Here is a 21,144-nt window from a genome sequence, read left to right on the forward strand (position 1 = left end):
TATATATCCTGGTTCTCAGCCTTCTCGTTCTTTCATGCATGTATAGTCGCTCAAACAATTTGTGTTAGCAGGGGGGGGTTGTGTAGTTGGCGCATGGCCTTGCCAGGGCACCTCCGTGATGAGGCTGAGAGCCGCTTCTGGTTTCCTTCTCTAGAGCCATCTCCGGATGCGACTATACTCGGCCAGTCTAAGACATGGCTGCTGCAACAATCTCACCAGGCTCTTGCTACAGCAACCTTGCAAATATAGGCAGGTAGGTTCGGTTCAGCCTACCTCTAGCCGGCTTGGCCGTTGGTAAATTTAAAGGGGGTAAAGTCAGCCCGATCAGCTCGTGATGGCAATGACTGAAAAAATTGCATCGGGCAATGGGATCTGGTCTGATTTTCCGAGAGACGATGCATCAGGTTGAAAAAGTTGGTACCTATTGAGTGCCAGGTGGGGGTGTACGTGGGGGTGCTGCTGCTGCCCGTTGAGTCATGCCGGCAGAATTAGGTAATCAACGTAATCCCTGTAAGCTGTAGATACTTCTTAACCCCACCATAACATCATCGCCGGAAGTTTGCGACAGGGAGCCAACCTCTTGTTTACACTCACATTTCAACTCTTCCACTCGGCTATTATGCAGAAAATGGACAAGAAGACAGACGACATCTTGCGGCGACCGCTCTACGGTAAGTGTTTCGCGACAAGCTCGTCCCATCTTCCAGTGCAAGCTCGAATCTCCCCCACTAACAGCTGCTCTTCACAAAAGTCTATGATCTGCCTCCCGAAGTGCTCAGCACCCTAGAGTTCAAGGAATCTCCAGCCGAAGTGCCCGATAATCTTCCCTTGGACCCTACGCCTACTCCCCGACGCATCACAATCCTCATCCAACGACAACCTCGCCGGATCTCAAAGTTGTTCATTATGCGCTCTTGCCTTCACTTCTGTCCAAGACCAGCGCAGTCACCAAAAGTCCGATTTACACCACTATAACCTAAAGCAAAAGCTGCGCGGCAACAAGCCCGTCACGGAAATCGAATTCGAGAGTCTAATCGTTGATCTGGATGAGAGTCTGTCGGGTTCGGACTCCGACGAGTCGGATGAGGATGACGAGGACAAACAAGAGAGCACCCTTACAACCCTCTTGAAGAAACAGGCAACCCTGGCCAGTCGAAGTACTAACAACGGAGGCGTGGATCAAGATGGAGAGGACGGCCCCGTGAGAAAAAAGCCACGGGGCAGTGGAAACGCGCCGATAATATGGCTCAGCTCTCCGGTTCTTCCACCAAACAACTACTTCGGCATATATCGCGCCATTCTAACACCCGGACAAGCTCGCAACGAGGGCGACGTGGTAGAGGTCATAAAGAAGAAGCAACTAGATCCTATACCGGCCCCCAAGCCCATCACGGATGGCAATGCTGTCCCGGCCGCATACAAGGGGCCTCATGTCTTCATGTGTATGATCGGAGGAGGTCATTTCGCCGCCATGGTGGTGTCACTTGCGCCAAGGCAGACAAAGCACGCCTCGACAGGTCCACTGAACAGAGAAGCAACGATTTTGGCACATAAGACTTTTCACAGGTACACTACAAGACGAAAGCAAGGTGGTTCACAATCTGCGAATGACAACGCAAAGGGCAATGCGCACTCAGCAGGTTCCAGTATACGTCGGTACAATGAACAGGCTCTGATTGACGAAGTCCGTCAGTTACTCCAGGAATGGAAGGGGTTACTCGACACGTCCGATCTACTGTTTATACGAGCTACTGGCGCAACAAACCGAAGGACCCTGTTCGGACCTTATGAGGGCCAGGTGTTGAGGACTAACGATCCGAGGATACGAGGGTTCCCCTTTAGCACACGGCGAGCGACACAGAACGAGCTGATGCGATGCTTTATCGAGTTGACCCGGCTGAAGGTCCGGGAGTTTGATCCCAATCAGGTTGCCAAAGAGCAACAAGAGACTCTGGCAAAGATTGCCCCTTCGAAGCCGGCGAAACCAGTCGCACCCAAATTGTCCGAAGAAGAAGAAACCGCACTTCTGCACACAAACCAGTTGCAGGCTTTTATCCGGAGATCGAAGCTGCCTGCTCTACTTTCTTATCTGAAGAACAATGATGTACAAGCCGATTTTGTATTTCAACCTGCCGACTCACAACAAAACCACCATGCGCCTACTTCCTTGCACTTCTCTGCCAGCCAGAATTCTGCACCGCTCGTATCCGGACTGCTACTGAAAGCCGGAGCCGATCCCACGCTCAAAAACAAAGAGGGCAAAACAGCATTCGAACTCGCAGGGGACCGGGCCACGCGTGATGCTTTCAGGGTAGCTCGAGATGAGGTGGGCGAGCAGAAATGGGACTGGGAGGCGGCAAAGTGCCTCCGGCCATGAAGCGAGCCGAGGCTGATAAGCGGGAGGAGCGCGAACGCAAAGAGAACGAGAGCAAGGAAGCGGAAAGAAAGAAGGCCGAGGAAGCCCGTCTTAGCCTGGAGGGCCCGAAGGTCACAGAAAAGGCGTCCAAAGCCAAAGGCATCTTAGGTGGGCTGCAGAAGACGGCCCAGGAGAAGCGCGTGGAGGAGGCGAGAGGGTTGACACCCGAACAAAAGATGAGACTCGACCGTGAGAGGCGAGCGAGAGCTGCCGAGGAGAGAATTAAGCGCATACAGGGTGGTAGCTAAGATAGACACTACTATAGACACTATCTGTACCTTGACCATACCGGTTACGATCAATACCCAAACACAGGAGACCAAACCGCCACATGTGTGTAGGTCTACAAGTCAAGAGAATGTCTATATGGGACCCAGACTCGTTATCCCAGAGTATAAGCCCGAATAATCACTGAATACCGTCATCTTGGGATGTTGACCCCAAACCATCCTACTGTCCGGGACTAGAATGTTATCTGGGGGCCGTACTTGGTGCCCGATCCTGTACGCAAGAAAGCGAGATTAGAACTGTTCTCATAATCTTCCCACTGATTACTGTGTCTAGCGTGACCATCGTTTATACTCGAAACTGGGCGGTCAAGCACCTGGCTACCTAGGAGGAACAACGTATTGGCCAGGTCCGATGAGAAGTGCCAGCAGCCTAATGATCATTCCATCCACTCATCTACTGGATACTCGCTTGCATTTTTCCGATATCGTGCTCGCTGCTGACAGCTTACGGAGTATGACAAACTACTTACTGACTTGCAACAATTGCAGATATATTGATTAACACGAGTACACCAACTCGTCCGAATCGTATGTCCATGTCAGCAATCAGGCAGATCTACACTCAACCCTTCCGTGACTTGCCCAAGCAGGATTCTTTCGATATGTTTCATGATGCTGATCCCTCCGCGCATGCTTAGTTGATCGAGCCACATACACTCAACTTACCTGCTTCCAGGCTTAGGACAACCGAGTCGAACAGTACCTACACACCGCGTCCGAAGAACCCGCTCCGTTTAGATGGAAGTACCAGGATAAAGCATATGGGGACCACATAAGTAAGGAGATTCGGCATACAGTGACCAAGAAAGAGTCGACCTGTTCTTATGTCTTACAAGCCTCATTCTTGACTTACAACCGCAGTAGCTAGCCATGATCACCCCCAAGTCCAGTTTTGAAAGAATCCTTGATGGAGCCAGTTCGGATTTGTCGGTCGTCCATCCTGCCTGATCCATGCTTCTTCCATGAAATGAGCCAAAACCAACACCGCCATTCATGTTGATCACATATATTTAGACTCGGCATGGTAAGTATGGGGTGAGGCCTAGATGACGGAAACCACGGCCTCCTCTGAGTTCGAAACATGGAATGCAGTTCACCAGAGGATTCAGCGATCTCACCACACAACCCCCCAAAATAACACAGATTTATCATGTTGGCTGTTGGTAGGGGCCGGCTCCCAAATTTGGAGAGCGCGCGCGTCAACAATAGATTAGCTGCCACTGCCTCCTTCCCTCTCCACTCTCGGGGCGGGAAGGAAGGAAGGAATAGAGCATGCATACATACATATGGAGAGAGGAGGGAGGCGGAGTAACGCCCGAATATGAGATATGGGGAAAAGAAACATCATGTTGATGACTTCCAATATGCATTTTGGGCACTGCTGACTCGCGACTCGCCGAGAAGTGAACGTGCCGAAAAGGAATGTGCTTGCGTCTATGTATAAACTAGAATATCACTCTGACTTACGTGTAAGGATGCATTTATTTTCATATTGTTTATTGCATGCGCCCTCGAACGCGTTCCGACCTGACTTGACTCGTGTAACCATGGAGAAAGGGGGAGGGCTCCCCTACTTCTTGCTTTATCCAGGCCGTTTCAACGGGGACGCGGTCAAATCAATCATGATTGGGGGCCAGTCAGATTGAAGAAGATGATGGTCGCCTTCTCCCCCAGGATGAGCCGGGCGCGGGTTGGGAGGCGCAGATCAATGTAGCTCTCCCGTGCGGCATAGTATACTTTATTAAGTTTCTGTATGCTGCTGCACTATGCGAAACAAGCATGCACTTATGGGTGAGCGTTTCGCTTCGAAACGTCTTTTTTTGTTATATATATATTTTAGGAGAAGAGGGGGAAAAAACGATTCGCAAGGTTGAGATCTTAGCCGCTTGCTTGGCCTGTGACCATCGTTACCCGCCCGGCTCCCACAAGAAGTGAAGATCGTCAAAGATCTCACCCAGTATCTGGCAACCGCGGGGCACTTCGATCTACCTAGCAGGGCGCCTACTGCAAGTGATATCTATTATCCACGTCGCGAAAATGATGTGAAGAGATATCCATTTGGCGCCGGCAGTTGCGATAAACAGCAATGTCGAGAGAGCCAAGATTCCGCAAATGGACTTTTCTTATGGGTTGGCCCCCCAGCTCGGTCGCAGATGAAGCTCTTCGGCGGCGGCTGGATGGATGGGACGGGTTTTGTTTTTAGATGTGCAGCAGCCAGTTCCTTCCCGCCGAAGAATGGCCCCCAGTACAAAAATGGTAGCCGCCAATGGCATGTTGACTGCTCACGCCTACCCCTGTTCATTGCCAACGCCCAGATGGCAGCGGCCGCAAATTGTCTTTCTCGAGAGTTCAGAGAGCCTTTCTATTCTGATTCATCACAACCGTCGCAATTGCAATCTTACCGCACCGGAATTCGGTCAACAACGACTCATGCGTTTGGGGGGTAAACCGACCGATTTCCTGTCTGTTTTCCCCCTAATAGACAAGGAACGGATGGGATGGACGAAATGGTCCTGGGTTCCTCGCCGATGTAACTCTCGGTGCAGGTCCTGAGAACACGAGAAGAGCCGTCTCCGTGCTGGATGTTACCTGAAACTCCGCAAAACGGAGGGCAGGACCCCTGCCAGGCCGGTACCTGAAATGCTACGATAATTCTGCAAGAAGAAGGGAAAACAGCAGCCCACAGACCACCCACCAGCAAGGGGCGTTGGGACCTGCGTGTACGTACATGCCTCGGTTGCCGAATGCAGATAGGTTGACCTTGATGGGGCTGATTGGACGGGTTACCGTCCAGCTTTTGTCTTAGAGTGATGACAACCTATGTGTGGCGTGCCTTTTTGGGGGCAATTGGCTGCCATAGGTTTGCATTTTTAGGGATATCTCACTTTTATCGTATGTTTCACTGCTTTGATTGGTGATGGAGTAGTATGTAATGCACGATACTGCTTCCCGTGAGTAACCGTTGGGCTTGGGTGTCATGAAAAGCAAAAAAGCCGACGATTGTATGGGTCGGAAAGTCCCGGGTTTTCCCACGATGAACCCCTAGAAGATGGAGTTGGTTCGGAGATCTATGCACGCTCTCCTCTCGCTCTCGTGCACAAGTTTGTCACTTGCTTGCTTGAATGGGCTGACTCAGGGGTAATGTCAGCGACGATGGAGGCATAACCGTTACTGGCTGGTAGATTCTGGCAAGAAAGCAGCAGATGTGACGGTAACAGTAACGGTGGGAAGCAATAGAGCTGGCTAGCTCTTCTACAAGCATTACACGCATGTCACGTAGTATAGCTTCGGGGTGCACCCCAATTGTGGGATAAGCAAATGGATGCCAACTCCAGACCCAGACGAGAGAGTGTGTAATTCCAGTAGCATCGAAATCCATAGCAACTTACCACGTGAGATGGCAGTCAAATTCCCATATTGCTCACCTTGAGATCGACCGCCCTGACCAGTTTTCCGAAATGCAATCCTTTTCTGGGTCCCGAGGTGATCGGATATCAATGCTGTGGGGTCCAAATCGAGGCTTAGCGACGGGAAACTGGGGCCTTGGATACGGGCTCCTCGAGCATCTCGGTTCCATGCCGAGAGATTTGATGATCATTTGGTCTGGCCCATCTCCCCATCAAAGAGGGAGGTGGCGGCGTATGGCGGATGGCTGACCGCACAGTCCCATATACGGAGATGAGCTCTCAACATGTCAAGTGGCGATGGTTCAGTAGGACTCGCGAGAGTTTGATGGGTAGAACTAATAATAAAATTATAAGTATGTTCACATACGATTAGGACAAGATCAAGGCGCCGGGTTCTGGAATCCGGTGTGCTTCTATGAGGTATCGGTCTCGCATCGCTTGGGGGTTGTCGTTTAATGCTCGCAAAGAAAGGATGGCGTGAAGCTCACAGACCACTCACTGGCTATTATGTATTAGATAGCCTTGAATCTTGATGAGAAAAGTGTATTTGACGTGCATCATACCACGAAATGGAGATGGTCGGAAGAGGCGGTAGAATTGTCTGTGGGCTATATCCAATGTTAGTTAACGCATAAGCGCTGCGCAGAGCTATCTGCGCTATCGAACCTTTTGAAGATTCTGGGTATCGTGCATTGATCAACATTGGCACAGGTACTGGAGGACGGAGATTGATGCCCGCCGGATGGAAGGCACCCCGATATCCCACTTCTGGAGGGACTAGTCGCTCCAGGTGAGTCCCAAAAGCGCGACGCGAGATGCTTGGTACGGTACGGATACGGAGGTCGCCTTCAAAAGTCTGTTCGCCCCTCCCCCTTGTCGCCAAGTTTCCTGGCGCAGCTGCTAACCAGCTGTCGTTATACCGTAAAAGTTAACGTACTTAAACGGAGCAGGACAGGGATTAGTGACCCAATCAAAATCATACGTTTAGGGAATAAACTATTCAAAACGGTATCCCGGATACAGCATCGCGAAAACGACGGATTGCCAGCTGACGGGACAGTCTTGGCGAAAACGGGGGGGAGCGAACAGACTTTTGAAGGCGACCTCCGTAGATGTGATCGAAAAGTTCGATGAGTGCTGATTTTTTGGAGGGTTGCGAAAACCAACTGTTTGGATGAAAGATAGGTGAAACAGATCTAGGAGAGAAAATGATAGCCGATTGGCTCTCGAGGCATTGAAACCTGAAACATGCAGAACAGCCAAAAGAAGCCGGGAAGAATAGAGGTTCTCCTTCCTCTCCTTGTTGGCGTTGAGGTCTGTCGTCATTGGACAGAGTCATCCTTGACTGCCAGGCTGCTACGCTAGACATGGTAAGCCCCTCGGGGGCTAGGGGACAGGCTAGCAGGCTTAGGGTACCGATCGAATCCAGCAAACTTTGTGTGTTTACGTGCAGCAAGCAGTCAACAATTGGATGAACCCATTTCCAGTCTTTTGTCGAAAACCAATTGACTACGATTCTTTGTCAGAGTAAAAGAGTTGAAGTCACCCACGCAGGGTAAGACTTCTAATCTCCCACCACAGCCTATCTCGATGGATGGCCAATAGTCAAGCCGAAGAAGCAACCGGGCGGGAAAGGGATATATCGGTAAATCTTGTCTTTGCTTGGAGGCATAGAGCCCCGCCATGGGCGGTATTCACAGCCCTTGCAACGCCCAGGGACCTCGATACCACCTATCTACTGGCTAAGGGACCTGCCCCATTACCGGTGCTGCCGTTTGCAAGATTGCTTTTGTGACTGGGCTAGCCTGGCGTAACGCCGCCTGTCGAGGTTAGCTTGCTGATGCTGGCGGCTGACCATCCCCAAGTGTAATGGGGGTGGCTTGCCCGGCTGCCCACTAGCAAGTCTAGTCTGGGCATCCTCTTTGACGTCGCCGTAGTGTCCTGACGATCACCATCTACTTTGCAATTGTTCGACAGTCGCCCACGGTAAAAGAGGTGGCCGGCATAAGGAAATAGGGAGGAAGGCCCTCAACATTAAACACATTGTACGGATATAGCATGTTGCCATATAGACAAACGGGTAAACGTGGGTCGAATCGGGCGACCTATAGATGGGCGATGCTGAATGTAGATACATCCCACCCATAGTACTTCCGATGAACCGTACCTCGATGCCGTGTTGTCGAACGACGACCAGGTGACCAATTTGGACAGGACTGATGCCCGCCTGAGACCCGGCAAAAAACCCGAGCCTACTACAAGTGCTGCAGGTGGGTGACAATACTGTACTGTACCTCAAACCCCTGACAGGAATCAAGGATTGCCGGGATGGCTTCGTAGAATGGTTCAGATTTCTACAAGTCAAGATGATCTGATGGCTACTGTTCCTGGTTTTGTTCCTGTTCCTGCATTAGCTTAGCTGGCTGAACGACCACCGACCGCCACTATGCCAGGCAGACAGCTGGCTTTGCTTGTTTCATGGGGAGAACTGGTGGGATTGGTTTGCTTCCCTTTGACGAGGTTTCTTTTTTAGAAGCAAAAAGGAGCGATTCTATGCCGGGCATCGAGAATGTCTCTAAGGGATTCGGTGCTCGTTGTACTATTCTGGTCTCTCGAATGCTGACGATTATTTCTGGCAGCCAAATGTAGCTAACAATAGGCCACCAGCCCTGCCTGTCTGCTTCCTTTGGGATCTCTCGGCGCCAGCTAAGCGTACCTGGCATCTGCAGCCCAGCTTACTACTACCGACACCGAAAGGGGGCAACACCAGGTATTAGCTGGGATGACTATAATAAGCGTACACGAGTTTCTTGCAGAGCGCCCGAGCCTCCAAATGGCCCAGAAACTGTTTGCACGCATCTGCAGTTGTATGTGCGTATGCACAACTCAGCTCAAGTGCTGTAGATGACCTGTAGAATGTGACTGGACATGTTCGTCTGCATGTACAGTAGCTACCTATCAGCATGTCGGCTTATCAAACTCAATTCAAAAAGTATTTTCTTATTAGAAGAAACAAAACGAATGAGAAGACGTACAGATGCGTATCCTTTCACGCCCCCGGAAGCCACATACCCAACCGCGCGCTCTATTTCCTATACCCGACTTACCTAAAAGATACCCGAGTGCGGTGGGCAAGGTACGGGGCTAGCTCGCCCTCATCGCTCTGGATTTAGTACGTTGCAGGTAGTAGAGTGTGTGGGGCGCTGCAGGTACAACAACACCTTGGCGCCTCTTGGGCCCTCTCGCTCATCTCTGAACGCCCACAACCCTGGTCTTTCCTTTTCTGTCTCTGCCCATACTGACACTGACTGGGTTTGGTTGGAGATAAACTTGTCAATGTCCGGATTAGGCTCCGCCGTTCGACCCATACACACTGCTACAACTTGCCAAGGGTGCGGTGGTGAACATGGGTTCCATGCGTTCCTGGCTGGGGGGTCCTCTGTCTGTGCAACCACCACCACCATCACTAACAGGAGATGGATGGCCATCAAGTCATGTCCTCGACACACCTATATATGCTTGTTGGCTCCCGCTCCGGAAGTTTCTCTCTCTTCTATCCAGCTCACCAAGCCTCTCTTCACTTTCGTTTCCTCTTTGCATAACCAACTGTTTTCTTTCTAGGAAGTTCAAGGCCATTCGTTATCCTTGCTTCCCACTACCATTCGTTCTTAACTTAAGAATACCCACCACATTCGCTCTTAAATAAACTATCGCCAAAGAAGGATTCGTTTCAGATCAGTCAAGATGAAGAACACGGCAACACTCGCCACTCTGGCTGCTGGCCTCAGCCAGGTCGCAGCTACTGTACGTCCCACTACACTTCTTTATACTATACTATACCCATATAACTGTATACTAACTTTCCACACAGGGCTTCGGTGGCTGGGGAAGCGCACCTGCTTTCAACTGCCCCGCCAACACAGACAACAAGTGTACCGAGAAGCAGATCCCCGGTTTCGACTGGAAGGATCTCCCCACCGGTCCTTTCCAGAGCTACGGTGGATTCAACTGGAAGGGCTTCACTTGCGAGAACAAGTTCTCCAAGCGTGATGAGATTGCTCCCGCACTTTCGGCTTCCAGGACAAGTGCATCGCTGGTGTTGCCCACCCCGACAAGCAAAAGGCCCCCAGCTTCGGCTGCAATGGCAAGGACATCGACAAGACCTCCGTTGGTGGTTTCCAGGTGACTCCCGAGTTCGATTGCGACTTGGAGTTCCACTACGGTATGCCCGATGGCTCTACTTGCAAGCACCGAACTCCTTGCAAGAAGTCCGGTACCTTCGTAAAGAACACTCAGTGTGGTGGTGCTAAGAATGTCACCGTCGTCGTCCCCAAGCAGCCCGCCGTACCCAAGGAGACTTGCAACTTCGGCTTCCACTCCATCACCTTCGACTGCAACACCAAGTCCTCCACTGTCCCTCCTAAGCCTAGCAGCACCAGCTACAAGGCCTCTACCCAGCCCCCGGCCGTCACCACCTCCAGCACTGCCGGCGTCAAGACCACTATTAGCTCCAGCGCCTCGGTTGTTGTCTCCACTTCTGCCTCCACCGCCTCCACCGTCAAGGTGTCTTCGCCCGCTGTCACCTCCAGCTCCGTCAAGCCTACGACCAGCAGTGTCGGTGTCGTGACTTCCAAGACAACCAGCGTACCTGAGGCCGAGAGCTCCAAGACTCGCAGCACTGTCGCCATCCCCTCTAGCAGCGCCTCTAAGTCTGTCCCGGTCGAGTCTGTGCCGGTCGAGTCTGTTTCGACCCACGTCAGCACCTATATGACCACCTCCACCATCTACTCTACTTCCGTCTCGACCGTCACCAGCTGCGGCCCTACTGTCACCAACTGCCCTGCCTCGTCGACCCAGACCACCATTGTCACCGTCCCCGTCGGCACCACCATCTGCCCCGTCACTGAGACCCACGTTGCCTCCAGCAGCAAGCCCGTCGAGAGCGCCCCTGGCAAGCCTACTGAGAGCGCGCCCGGCTACCCTGTCGAGGGTGCTCCTGGCAAGCCTACCGGCGCTTCTTCGACTGCCGCTGTTCCCGCCACCTCCAAGCCTGCTCTCCCTGCCGCCCCCGTTCCGACACTCCCCGTTCCCGAAGTCCTCCCTTCGTGCCTGAACACCTGGATGTTCTCCGTTGGCTGCAAGGACAACACCGATGCCGCTTGCTACTGCCCTGACTCCAAGTTCACCGATGCTATCTACGAGTGCATGGCCGCCCACGGTGATAGTCAGGAGACTATTGCCGATGCCATTGAGTACTTCAAGGGTATCTGCGCTCCTTTCATCCCCACCAACCCCGGCATTGCCACTGGTGCCGACAGCTTGACCTACATCACCGCCAAGCCTACCCCCATGCCCTCGGCTAGCTACGTCACCATCCCCGTCATCGCCACTACTGTTGTTCCCGCCACTGATGAGGCTGGCGCCGAGGTCCCCTCTTCCAGCAGCACTGTTACCATCAGCACCACCATGACTGTTCCCCAGATCGCCATTACCACCGGCGAGGCTGGTGCTGCTCAGCCCACCGCTGGTGTTGTCCCTGGTACCTACCAGGCTCAGCCCGCCCCTACCGCCACCGCCCCCGCTGGTCCTACTGGCGGCAGCGGCAACGGAGGTGCTGCCCCTTACCCCACCACCATGGTCTCCGCCAAGCCCACCGGCACCGGCGCTGTCGTCCCTACTGCTACCCCTAGCCAGACCGCCCCCATCACCGCTGGTGCTGGCCGTGTCGGCTCCGGCATTGCTTTCGGCGCCTTCATCGCTGCCGTTGCTGTCGCTCTGTAAGCCTGCATGGGAACAGCAGCTTCGCAGTTTGACATCCACTGTACCCTTTTTTACTTCTTACGATCCTTACGACATAGCTTCTTTATGGAGAACATTTACACGGTTTACTGGCTCTACCGAACATAGGTTTTCGGAGGGACTGGGGAGCAAGAGTTGGAGTGAGAGAGACTCTTGGAAAGGGTTATTGATATACCCGATCACATCAACAAATATCACCACAGCAAGCCCGGTGCATGTACGCATCACCGGCTCGGCATACTATTATTTCTATTTATCTCTACACAAGCTCTACGGGGGGTATGAAAAGCGAGGGAGGGAGGATGAAGGCTCCGAACAAAAGTTTTGAGTCATGTATATTAATAGTTAATACCCCGTAGAAGGAATCTTCAACAAACGGTAGTCTTCGTGCTGCAAGTTCGAACAAACAACCTAATTAGCCTGCCTTGACTGTGATATCTCCATGTCTCCAAAATTATCTCTGCTTAACCAGAATGTATATATGTCTCTCTCTGTCGATTCTCACTAATCAGTGTAAGTCACAACCATGACATCTTCCATCGTGGAACAGTTTTAGCCTAAGTTTTCACCTTTTTTGATTTTAGCTTTCTCTTCTGTCTTTTTGTTTTGACTTTATTGACATATAATATCATCTCACTCGGCCTTGTAGTACCTTTTCTATTTACCTAGACAAAACCAAGACTGATCGCAAGCTCTACACGAAGCAGGGTCTGGCCCACATGATAAATTGATGTCCGCGTCCACTCATTGAGCACCAACAACATCTGTGTTACTCCAAAAAACATCGGGCCCTCCCGTGCAGTGGCATTTCTGGTATACACAAGAAACATATATTCCTTTAGTTCCTTCCTGGCGTCTGTATCTGATTGCTTTCAGTGCGCCCCTTAATAAACTCCCGAGCGGAGGGAGAGCACTGACGAGAAAGACGGCGGCGGTTTTCGAAAGCGAACTCACCTTGGCGTCCCCTCTCCCTGTAGCAATCTTGCAAGGCAATTTTGGTGAGCGTCTTTAGGCGGCTATGTGTGGTATAACATGCTTCTTACTGGAGGGTTCTGGGATTCTAGCCATCCCCCTTATTCTGAGTATAACGCGACCAGCCCGTTCTGAAGAAAATGTTCTGATCGGAGTAGTGGCTGGCGACTCAAGCCCATACCACGGGGCACATCAAATTTCAATAGAGATTATTTCAAAGTATTTCTCCCCAATGGAAGCATCTCAATCTCGTATTAAGGACTGCAAATGATCGCTAGAGCCATCTGCATCATTCTAGTATGCCTCTAAGCCCAAATACACACAGAGGAAGCAGGTTCATTTCCTCCTTAGTTCAGAAAATAAGCTGAATTCTGAGGTATGAGACTGTTAACACCTATTATACCTCTCAGTATCTTTGAATCAGACACCATTCCTCTTGCGGACGCTATCGTCCGTACTTCCGCCAGCCGCATTGCCTACACTGGCACCAACCACGGGCTTGGATGTTCCAATCCGTATTCCACCTCCACGGCCCTTGCCATCCTTTGCGGCATCAAAACTTAGATTGCTGGCCCCGCTACCACGTCGCTTGTGAGTCCTGGCCCCTTTTCCAATCGGAGACGGAGAAGGCGTTTTGCGTTCTTGGGCAGACATTGGCGAATCTGCTCCATCGACACCACCCCAGTTCTTAATAGGCGTTGTCACCATGTTCTCGCTAATTGTTGTGATCGCATGGGGTTGAGGTTTAGCCTCCGGCGTTGCGATGGGGCCTGCGTCAGTGGCCTCAGTAGCCTCGGTCGTCTCAGAAGGGCCAGACGTTGAGGGCGGCGACGAGTCATTCATGAGATCCTCTCGTGCCTTGTGTGCCACCTCTAGGGCAGGATCTTGGCTATTAATAGACGCAACGTCCGATTCAACTGCATCACTGTTACGGTACGCGCTGGATGTTATTTAGTCAAGTGACCATTCATCCTTTCAGAAATGTGCACTTACTGCCCAAATGATGCTGAAGCGTTAAGGCTAGTGGCTCGGGCACGTCGATAACTCTCGAATTCCTCCTTAGAATGCTCCGCATCTGTGAAGTTATCCAGGGCATCGAACACATGCTGGAAAACCTGGGTGTCAACATCTCTCGCCCACAGGAAATCGAGATGCTCGTAATGTGGAATCTCCGTGGCCACGGTCCGGTTGGGTAGCTCACGCAGCATGACCTTGATGTCCACAAGAGAATCGCTACCACCGTAGACCAACACAATAGGGGTCTTGATGTTCCGAGTCGGGTACTTGGCAACCTTGGTGTACTTGTGCGTCGTACTAAGTGGCGGATGGACGTCATCGTCGAACATTTGGAACGACTTGTTGCGGATGATCTGGAACCAGTGCACCACAGACTTGGTACTCGTGAAGGAGTAGAGATGCGGATAAGCAGCCAGTTTCTGCGACAGGGAGATATTCTTGGCTTTCCAGTTGAACAAGAAGGACAAACCTATATCAATGACGCGAACGAAAATGGGCGGATAGAGAATAGACTGCCACATCGTAGCCGACGCAAGAATCGACCGGCGACCGAAGAGAAGAAAGAGCACTTGCGGGGAAGCTTTGATGAGGGCATCGACTATTCCATTAGAAAGGCCGGCCGGCGACATGGCAGGCGCAAGTGCAATGAAAACGTTGACTTGGTCGTTGAGCTTGGGGTGCACAGACAGCGCAGCGAAGGACTGGGCAGTACCCTGAGAGAAGCCAATGTACGAAAGCGACGACTGCGCGGTGTAGTGAAGAACATACTCAATGGTGTCGGGAATGTCGTAGAAGGCAAACTCGTCGATGGAGAAATCCCAGAAGTCGATGCTCGCAGGAGACATCTTGACGGATTTCTTGGAGTATTTGTTTCCGCGATTGTTGCCCAACCAAACGTCGTAGCCCCTTTCTACCAACACAAATGGGAGGCACCTTTGGGCATCCGTCAAGCTGACCCATACTTCACTGTTCATGAGAAGCCCATGGTGGAGGTAGACGACTTTCTTCCGCAGACTTTGCGGTCCGTTGTTGACCTTGATATCCTCCTCTCCCTTGCGCCACGGGAGACGGTGGATGCCGAGTAGATAGCCATCTTTGGTCTGTACAACATGCTCTTCGGCAGTGTAACCAAACTCGGCGCAGAGGTCAACGAAATCGGAGGCATTTCGGATCGAGGTAGATATGGCTGATAGAAAGCAGATGTATTAGGTACGATACAACAACAGCGGGTACGGCCGGTTACACGTACATTTTCGTCTTTGCTCTGCCCTCCTTTGCGCGGGCGATGTGAACCTGTTGAAGATCCGTCGCGAAACTGCATAGAAGAGAGAAAGAAGTGTGTTTGCTGCATCGTGAGTTAGTAACGCAGAATGCGCCGCCCGGGATGTCTAGATTGGTATTGCGTACGTAGAGCGAGGGTGAAAATTCGGATGATGGCTTCGAGCCCAACGAGAACAAACGAGCCTACGAGCGCAATATACTCGGCCCTTCTCCATAGTCAGCTTGTCTCTGTGCGTCGCAGCTCATCTCGACTTACGGATTCAACCGGCCGATGAAAGGAACAGGCATCGCGGGAGGTAAACAGCAAGCGCGCCCACTATGTGTGTGGCACCCAGCTTGGGCTTTCGTAACACCAACAGAAAGCTCTCTATGATCTCAGTGTCGCGACACAAAAAGGCATTGTTTGCCGTCGAGGGGAACTGTAGAATCGCAAAGTAGGTGGGTTAAAATAATCATAAAACGAAGTGTACGGAGTATGTTCGTACGCAACGGCTTGGTAGGGATCGGCGCTGTCAAAGTCGCCAACGGTTTGTCGGGTAGCACTTTCCTCCCCAGAAGATGATGTCGTCACATGCAAAGAAAATACAACTCTATTTCCCTTCTGGGTAGCAGCGACACATGGAGGGGGGCGGAGCAAAAAAGGTATCCCCAGGTGAAATGAAGATGCAACAAAGAGTCTGTCTATTCAGGAAGAAAGAAAAGTACCATAATAATAAACAGCAAGAGGAAGAGTGACTATATCAACATGGAGAATCAAATCATACATGAAATAATAAGTCAGGATCTCGTCCGAAGTCAGTCCCAGTCAGTCCCACCTGGGCAGCGACTGGAGCTTGCTTGTGAGATTTGCTTTGGCCGTGCCCGTACCTGAGCTTGGCTTGAGAGCTCTAGCTCCCCCACTGCAACTGCTGCTACAGGTAACAGAACCATCTAAGAGGCAGCCCGCCCCCTGTCGCTACAGCTGTCATGCATCGGGTCTAGGCTTGGCCAATCAGAGATCAGTGGCGCCTCACGGGCAACGGAAAATCAATTCGTCTGCAACTATTTTGCGACGATACGATTCGGTATCGAGAAGACTCACTTTCAGAGGCCGGCGCCTGCAAATCACAACATCTAGTCAGATCCTCAAAATGCCGAGTTCTTGCAAAAGAAATACGTATGTGGCCGTCATCTCCTTTTCGCATTCGGCAATTGTCCCTCAGCTAACCATGTCGCGCACCTGGTAGGGGCCGCACTGGCGCAATGTCTCCAGGAGTCCGAATGTGTCATGGTTCAGCGCCATACTGCCGCCGAATGCCTCCGGTCGCCGCTCGCCGAGACCCTGCCGACAAAGTGCCAGCAGCTCAAGAAGGGCTTTGGTGAATGCAGGAGGGGCATGATCGATATGCGCAAGCGATTCCGCGGCAACCAGCCCATCACCTTCAAGAACCTCGAGGCCAGCGACTCGGGCGAGGGCTACCAACTGTACGCCGGCCGATCCGCCTTCGCCGGCTCTGTGCGGAAGACGGATGGCAACGAGCCCGAGCCCAAGGACTGGAGAGAAGTGGAAAACGAGAAGCTCAGGCAAGAGCAAGCAGACAAGGATAAGAAATAAGAAGCTGTGCCTGAGAAGGCGGTGCTTGTACGATTACGTTGGCAGTTAAATCGGTCAACCTGAAAAAGGCGGCATTGGGCGGCGTTTATGGTTCTTTGCAGTTACTGCTAAGCCTTGATATCATAACCTAGCCAGGCTTGGTTCTCAAGGCATCGTCCGGAACACATCCCTTCTCAACGCTATGAGCAGAGCCTCAATATTTGCTTCGGCTCAAGGTTCTGTTTTACTTGATGTACTGGGGATAGTCATCCCCGTCTGGCCGAGTGCGATGGTTGCCCACGAGATTGATGGGGTTTTAGCCCGTCTCCCGACGACACTGGGCATCATAATGCATGCCTTCCCTTACACGTCCCTATGGTCGGAGTGCAGCTGCGAGAAAAGGGCCATGAAAGGGCTTTACCACGTACGCTGTACCCGACCGAACCTTCCGAGTGAGATAGCTGTTTAGGCGCCCGTTGAGCTGGGATTAGATGCAGGCTGTCCATAGCCCCTTATTTCACACTCTTCGGGGTGGAAATGAGTTGAATCCCGTTGGTCCTGTTGGTATCTTCTTATACCAAGCCTGCTTATCCTCAGCTACTATACAACTGCAATCTATCAATCTTACGAATAAAGCAAAGTAGGAATGAAGAGCCGGGAATAACCGGCCGCACTGATGTGTACCCGTCAAGTCGGCAATGACGACCTAATATCCATCAAATTGAGGTGTGTAGGTACTGCCCGACTTGTACCTGTTTAGTGGGTTAGCTTATTCCTCGGCATGCCAGCGCCAGGCAGGTCTCGGCCATTCGGCAACTATCCATTCACCCACTATTATGAAGCTCGGTCAGGTACCGACTTTCTAGCTTTCCACCTTACCTCTCAAGATAGGTCATTTTAATCGAGTAAACAGGCCGAAGTCGGATTGGATATAAGCTATTTGCCTTGCAGAAAGCGACCCATATCTGATAATGGACATCGCATCCAGACAGAGAACTCGATAACCTGACAGTGGCAAAGGGTTGGAGGTATCTCGGCTCCGATGCCGTCATGATCAACCTGGTGGGATTTCCCGTACGGTCGGGCGGAACCCGCCATGACTTTCGGGTTGGCAAAGTATGCCTACCTGGGGAACGTTTATGCTCACTTCTGGATGGGACACGATGCAGCGGAATAAGAGGACAGGTATTGCCATGGATTCAATGTAAAGCACATGCGTTCTTTGCTCGCTGGAACTTGTGTTCGGGTTACACGCCCAGTAAAGCATTCTGATATTCAACCTTCCCCCACACTTTCACAAGCTGTTTCTTCCGTCACCCCGCCGGCTAGACCGTCCATTCACGTCAACCCATCCGTCCGAAACGAGCCAACTCTGTTCTGACGCCGAGCTTATTCTTGACTTGGCCGGACGGCAAGCCAGTTGTTTTGTACACTCACACGTAAGTCATACCGACACGGTACTTGCATCACGGGAGCCTATCCTTGCCATACATCATCACCTGGTGGCCAACCACCTCCAGCTAGTCGCGCCCACAAGACTCAATGCCGAAGGTTTGGAGATAACCTGGGGTTCCCATACCATCTTCGTCATACCCGGGACTTCCTTCACATTCCCTCAGACCAGTCATACTTCAGCCCGGAAACACCCAGCTTAGTTCCTATCTCAAACCCTCATCATATGAAACCCAACTCCCCTCCAAGCTGTCAGTTGAGTGATAGTATCTCTATAATCATCTTAAATTCAAACCACGCCAGCCTATATCCCATCTGGTGCCAGGCACTCTCTACTAGCAATAGCGGCTCTCAAGCGACTTACACATAGCCTCCATCACAGCAAATATGGCGACTACCGAGACAATCCTCGAGGGTGTCACCATTTCTGGCGAGGTTCGCACTGAACACAGAAATATCCTGACGCCAGAGGCTCTGGCATTCTTGGCTCTTCTACATCGTTCTTTCAACGGCACCCGAAAGGCTTTGCTAGAGCGCCGCAAGATCCGACAGACTGAGCTGGACAAGGGCCAGCTCCCGGACTTCTTGCCCAGACAAAGCACATTCGCGAAGATCCGGCATGGAAAGGCGCACCGCCCGCTCCAGGTCTGGTCGACCGCCGCGTCGAGATCACAGGCCCGACGGACCGCAAGATGGTTGTGAATGCCCTCAACTCCAACGTGTGGACATATATGGCCGACTTCGAAGGCAAGTCATCCTTACATCTTGAGTTTTACTCGATCGGTGGATGAGAACCGTCCATTGAGACGTGTTCAAGTAGCTAACCAAGCGTAGACTCGAGTGCGCCAACCTGGGATAACATGATCACCGGCCAGGTCAACATGTACGATGCCGTACGACGTCAATTGGAATTCAAGCAGGGTGAAAAGGAATACAAGATCCGCACCGACCGTGTGCTGCCGACTCTGATTGTGCGGCCTCGAGGCTGGCACCTGGAGGAGAAGCACGTCACTGTAGACGGCGAGCCGATTTCCGGATCGCTGTTTGACTTCGGTCTTTACTTCTTCCACAATGCCTTTGAGAGCGTCAAGCAAGGTTTCGGCCCCTACTTCTATCTGCCCAAGATGGAATCCCACCTTGAAGCTCGTCTATGGAACGATGCCTTCAACCTGGGACAAGACTATATCGGTATGCGCCGGGGGACGATTCGGGGTACCGTGTTGATCGAGACCATCCTGGCCGCCTTCGAGATGGATGAGATCATCTACGAGCTGCGCGACCACAGTTCCGGTCTCAACTGTGGGCGCTGGGATTACATTTTCAGCGTCATCAAGAAGTTCCGCCAGAACAGCAATTTCATCCTGCCCGATCGAGGCAGTGTGACCATGACGGTGCCGTTTATGGACGCTTACGTGAGTACCTCGGCGCTGTTTTGTGTTTGCAGATGGTAACTGACTCGTTTCCACAGGTCAAACTCCTCATTCAAACATGCCATAAGCGTGGTGTCCATGCTATGGGTGGCATGGCCGCGCAGATCCCCATCAAGGACGACAATGAGGCCAACGACAAGGCGATGGATGGTGTGCGAGCCGACAAACTCCGAGAGGTCCGCGCAGGCCACGACGGGTATGTGACTAGTTTCTGGACCTGTACATGCGGCGACTTGCTAATGCTTGATGTAGAACATGGGTTGCCCACCCTGCCTTGGCTGCTATCGCCTCCGAGATTTTCAACAAGCACATGCCTACGCCAAACCAGCTCTTCGTGCGCCGTGAGGATGTTAAGATTGGCCAGAACGATCTACTGAACATGAATGTCCCCGGGAAGATCACGGAAGAAGGTATCCGCAAGAACCTCAACATTGGACTGGGATACATGGAAGCCTGGATTCGCGGAGTAGGCTGTGTGCCCATCAACTATCTAATGTAAGTTTCCATTTTCGAAACTTGAATCTCTTACGTTCGCATGCTCACAAATAATTCAGGGAGGATGCGGCTACGGCCGAAGTTTCGCGGTCACAGCTCTGGCAGTGGGTACGCCACGGCGTGACGACAGCCGAGGGTAAGAAGGTCGACAAGCCCTACGCCCTGCAGCTTCTCAAAGAACAGACCGAAGAGCTTGCTAAGAAGGCGCCGCAAGGGAACAAATACGGCCTCGCGTCTCAGTACTTCGCAGGACAGGTTACGGGCGAGGACTATGCCGACTTCTTGACAAGTCTGCTGTACAACGAGATCACGGCGGTTGGCAGCGCGAAGCCGGCGAGCAAGCTATGAGGGGCAATCGATGCCATACAGCCATTACTGACTGAAGGTGAATCAAATTGGTTATTGGGCGTTTCCATGTATTGAGTAAATACGTTTTTTGTATGAGACATGTCATTAGCAGTGTATCCTTATGGACTGTTGTTAGTTCCCTGAAATCCAGCTACAATACCATCCTAGGCGATGAAGTGAACTATTCCCGTGCCGTCAAGGAGGCATCAATCTTCACAGCAGCGTGCCACCGACACTATTCTTGTTTGTCATGAAGAGCAGACCAGGTTTCTAGTGCTCCGGCATCAATACGTATCTCGATATCCGACCCCTAGCAACCCTGTGTTCAAGTGAACGCACACAAGCTGTAGTCGATCGTGCTCCCCCCCCCCTTTTCCAGCTATGTCTTTGCTTTGCTTTACATCTTGCTCGTGAAGCTGATTGTGTCTGATAGACAGAAATAATCGAGTTCATGTTACGAAACGTGACCTGAATGACGGGTGTTATACACACAGTTTTACGTCTACTCGAAGCAAGTGGCAACCCCGTGTGTACACGGAAAAGGGGCCAGGCTGATGACCAACCGACATCTGATCTTGATCATGGGGACTTTCTCCAGTGTTCATCTACGTATGTAGCTTACGGTCTTGTTCAATTTAGAGGTATCGTTACCAGCCAACGATCT

General features: G+C 51.8%; 5 protein-coding genes across 5 annotated transcripts; 4 read left to right on the plus strand and 1 right to left on the minus strand.

The window, feature by feature from the left end:
- Positions 1 to 628: 628 nt before the first annotated feature.
- Positions 629 to 2,664, plus strand: PG994_010411 (uncharacterized protein; the record flags this gene model as incomplete). Its single annotated transcript, XM_066861820.1, has 4 exons — positions 629 to 671; positions 752 to 899; positions 946 to 2,326; positions 2,380 to 2,664. The coding sequence occupies 4 exons, from the start codon at positions 629 to 631 to the stop codon at positions 2,662 to 2,664; spliced, it is 1,857 nt and encodes a 618-aa protein (XP_066710930.1).
- A 7,193-nt stretch (positions 2,665 to 9,857) lies between these two features.
- Positions 9,858 to 11,894, plus strand: PG994_010412 (uncharacterized protein; the record flags this gene model as incomplete). The annotated part of the gene is made up of 3 exons (XM_066861821.1): positions 9,858 to 9,917; positions 9,985 to 10,209; positions 10,275 to 11,894. 3 exons carry the CDS (start codon positions 9,858 to 9,860, stop codon positions 11,892 to 11,894), a joined length of 1,905 nt encoding a protein of 634 aa, XP_066710931.1.
- A 1,410-nt stretch (positions 11,895 to 13,304) lies between these two features.
- On the minus strand, positions 13,305 to 15,470 carry PG994_010413 (lysosomal acid lipase cholesteryl ester hydrolase; the record flags this gene model as incomplete). Its single annotated transcript, XM_066861822.1, has 5 exons — positions 13,305 to 13,824; positions 13,878 to 15,087; positions 15,151 to 15,246; positions 15,309 to 15,388; positions 15,439 to 15,470. 5 exons carry the CDS (start codon positions 15,468 to 15,470, stop codon positions 13,305 to 13,307), a joined length of 1,938 nt encoding a protein of 645 aa, XP_066710932.1.
- An 842-nt stretch (positions 15,471 to 16,312) lies between these two features.
- On the plus strand, positions 16,313 to 16,776 carry PG994_010414 (cytochrome c oxidase assembly protein; the record flags this gene model as incomplete). Its single annotated transcript, XM_066861823.1, has 2 exons — positions 16,313 to 16,319; positions 16,409 to 16,776. 2 exons carry the CDS (start codon positions 16,313 to 16,315, stop codon positions 16,774 to 16,776), a joined length of 375 nt encoding a protein of 124 aa, XP_066710933.1.
- Positions 16,777 to 18,594: 1,818 nt separating this feature from the next.
- On the plus strand, positions 18,595 to 20,480 carry PG994_010415 (Malate synthase- glyoxysomal; the record flags this gene model as incomplete). Its single annotated transcript, XM_066861824.1, has 6 exons — positions 18,595 to 18,852; positions 18,876 to 18,990; positions 19,042 to 19,619; positions 19,676 to 19,833; positions 19,890 to 20,132; positions 20,192 to 20,480. 6 exons carry the CDS (start codon positions 18,595 to 18,597, stop codon positions 20,478 to 20,480), a joined length of 1,641 nt encoding a protein of 546 aa, XP_066710934.1.
- Positions 20,481 to 21,144: the final 664 nt, after the last annotated feature.

Source organism: Apiospora phragmitis (assembly GCF_038363925.1).
Source record: "Apiospora phragmitis strain CBS 135458 chromosome Unknown utg000010l:1.0-9815664.0:1.0-9183399.0, whole genome shotgun sequence".
Classification (NCBI taxonomy): domain Eukaryota; kingdom Fungi; phylum Ascomycota; class Sordariomycetes; order Amphisphaeriales; family Apiosporaceae; genus Apiospora; species Apiospora phragmitis.